This window comes from Perkinsus marinus (genome assembly GCF_000006405.1).
Source record: "Perkinsus marinus ATCC 50983 genomic scaffold scf_1104296970874, whole genome shotgun sequence".
In the NCBI taxonomy this organism is placed as follows: Eukaryota; Perkinsozoa; order Perkinsida; family Perkinsidae; genus Perkinsus; species Perkinsus marinus.
In genome coordinates this window covers 78,056-81,075 of record NW_003202280.1, presented here as the reverse complement: position 1 = coordinate 81,075, position 3,020 = coordinate 78,056, and the positions used below count along the sequence as shown (strand labels likewise).

General features: G+C 48.8%; 1 protein-coding gene across 1 annotated transcript in view; it reads right to left on the bottom strand.

The window, feature by feature from the left end:
• Window positions 1-2,406: 2,406 nt before the first annotated feature.
• Window positions 2,407-3,020, bottom strand: part of Pmar_PMAR022762 (U2 small nuclear ribonucleoprotein, auxiliary factor, small subunit, putative) — a gene marked incomplete at both ends in the record, with an annotated part of 1,054 nt that continues 440 nt past the window's right edge. Inside the window, 4 exons of the mRNA XM_002767213.1 lie at window positions 2,407-2,594; window positions 2,639-2,724; window positions 2,773-2,859; window positions 2,954-3,016. Coding sequence (XP_002767259.1) covers window positions 2,407-2,594; window positions 2,639-2,724; window positions 2,773-2,859; window positions 2,954-3,016 — 424 coding nt within the window. The remainder of the gene's footprint in view (window positions 2,595-2,638; window positions 2,725-2,772; window positions 2,860-2,953; window positions 3,017-3,020) is intronic.

The window sequence follows — 3,020 nt, the reverse complement described above, 5'->3', positions numbered from 1 at the left end:
GATTGAACCTGAGGCCTTCGCCAGGTCACAGTGTCGTTTATACCACTCATGATACAGCGATGCAGCCGTCATACGGATAGACTATCCCACTATGTGCGCAATGACTATGAGCGTATGAGGCCTACTTTGCAGGTGGGCGTCCCGCCGATTTGACGGAGGTGTGGTATGCATGCTTTGCCACTTTAGAGTATGCTGTTGGCGATAACCCATATACGAGAGCTTCACGAGTTCATGCCGCTGCTACAAGCGGTGGTGAACTCTGGTCCCAACACGCCTGAAATCACCGAGTTTGGTCAATGGTTCGTTGGCCTCCTCAAGTCCTTTTCAACGCTATGCTTCGACACTCAGGTTCAGGTGAGTTGAATATGTCCTCAACAACCACAGAGACCTAAGTTAACCTTTCCTCATTCACAGGTGTTGCTGGTGGTAGCTCCTTCGTGGATACCGTGCTTCCGAGCGGCCGTTCGACTCGGCCACTTTGATGTACCGCCTACTCCTATACAGCAAGTTACCCATTATGGTGAGCTGCGGTGACTCTCTTGTCTCTGCCTAAGGGATGATACTGATAGGTGTGGACTGTGATGGTTGTGGGACGAAGCCTATAGTAGGGCCCCGCTTCAAATGTCAAGTGTGCGACTACGACCTCTGTGGCGAATGCTACCCCTTCAAGAGCACTCTTCACGCTGAGCTACACGATTTCGTATGTGTCTTGCGCTCAGGCCGAGAATCTACTGTGAGGGCGAGAAAGTTGTGTATTCCCGATATCACTGTTTCTCTTCAGAAGGACACTTTGTCATCGGACTTATCGACCCCAGCATTGTCAGCCTATGTATCTTCACTGGAACGGCAAGCATCAGCGGGGAGGGAGCGAGCTCAGGGTTTCCGCTGAATGAAGGATCACTCATATGCGAGATGGTGCGCACATCTGTCATTCGCTCGAGCTACCTGCGGTTGGTCGTTTCGTATCTACTCCTACCATATTTTTTTACTTTTATCGTTATTCACGTTGGTGATAATACAATGGGTTTGTGGGCGTAAGAAAAGTGTACTCGTTCGCCGTTCATGAGCAGTAGAGATTCTCATCGGCTTCTTCGCCTTTATTTTTGGTCGTCAATTTGGTCAGCTACTCCAGGGTTTCCGACTCTTATTTACTCATGTATTTATTTTTTTCGCCCTGTCTCTTTCACTCTCATCGCGGTAGTGCTGAATAGTAGAAGTTTTTTGGGGGTTGTCGTTCAAGCCCAGAGAGACCGTGGTCACATGAACGGTCAGTTGAGAGGCCGGGTAGCCTGGCAGAAACTTCGTCTAAGTCGAGAGTATCGTCTGTGTTGAGTTATGATTCTAACGGTGGTTATGGGGTCTGAGATAGACCAAGCTCAGGCCGTGTGAGAGCTGATTCCATGCTGAGCACCCAGGTTCGATCCCGGCAGATTGCATGTGGAATTTCGAATGTACGGGAACCCTCTTCTAATTTGGTTGTGAATTTCGGCGTAAGGAGTAGGGCAAAGCCTGAGGGCCAGTTGCTGCGGCCTCCTTCGCTAGAGACTGTGTGGCTGATGAGGATGATGTTGTCTTGGATGATGAGTCCAACAAAATAATCTCCCTTTGTAGTACTGTGTTTACTACTATCATCGAACCTATAAGAGCTCCATAAGCTGTAACTAGGCTGTACAACGGCAGTTCGTTTGTTGGCATGCCCTCGGAATCCGCTCAGTTGACTGCCAAACCGAAGTCGCTACTTCAGAGTAGCTCCGCCTCTACAACCACTGCTATCGGTGAGCCCCCTCACCGAGGTTTCAACGGAGTGAAGAGTTTTCACTGAAAACTTTAACTCACCTAGAAGAAGTGTCAGTACCACTGTTATACAATAGGAATGTGATATAGTGCACAATATGCACTGCATATCGTATGCAACGCAATAGTGAAAAGTTCAGGAACATAGTCGTATCGCACCGGAATCAGAAATCGCTCCCCTAGACATCTGCAGCGTCCACCACTTGCTTGAACTACGGACTTTTAAACAACTCAGTTTTTTCAACGCCAAATGGTTGTCTTAACTCCCTTTTTCCCTAGGCGACCGGCTCCTATGGTAGAGTGATCCTATGGATCGGCTCCTTCTCGATGGTTCCTATGGTAGAGTGCGGAGTTCACAGATGCTACAAGCACGTATCCATCACAGAAAGCTCGTTACATTCTCCACCATAATAGCCTCTGTTGGAAGAGCTTCTGATGTAGCCCTTGGTTCAACCAACCAACCAAGTTGGTTGAAAGAGTTCTGACCGAGGCGCACTAGACAATAGAATCACGAAAAACTTGATAACACAATGCTTATGATGAATAAGCAGCAATGTCTATCAACTCTTAAGGGAAACCATCATCCACCTCTTCGCTTCGTATCCAATCACTTTATAGCTGAGCTTGATCGATACCACCTTGTGCCTCGGCTTCACGATTCCACTGGTCAATCATAGCTCGACGTTCCTCGGAAGTCTGCCTTTCACGACCACGGTCCCGGCCTCGATCGTCACGACCACGATCACGACGATCGCGGTCATCATGATGGTGATGATGGCTACGGTGTCCACGATCACGACCTGAGAACCGCATCACTGCACTTGAGAGCCTATTTAATTTCTACTCCTAGAACGGCGACGCTCTCTCGACCTGGATCTCGAACGACTGCGGTATTCTGGATGTAGCTCGTACATCTTACGATAGAGTCTCCTGCGATGAAGTGGTCATTCACGAGAATCACGGAACTCCGCTGAGTACCTCCTCAGCTTCCTCGGGACGTGCTTCCAATGTATGAAATTGCAGAAGCCTCCTCGCGAGCACTGAGCATCATCGAATTGACGGCACCTGTATGAGATGCCTGACATGCAGATCCTCATAGTATTTCTCACTACGAGCTACTGAATTTACTCTTACCCCCTTAAACCATAAAAGTAACTACCTGGCTTCACTGAAGTCCGTCACAGGAGAGTACTCGGGCTGTATGATACGACCCGCATAGAACCTGA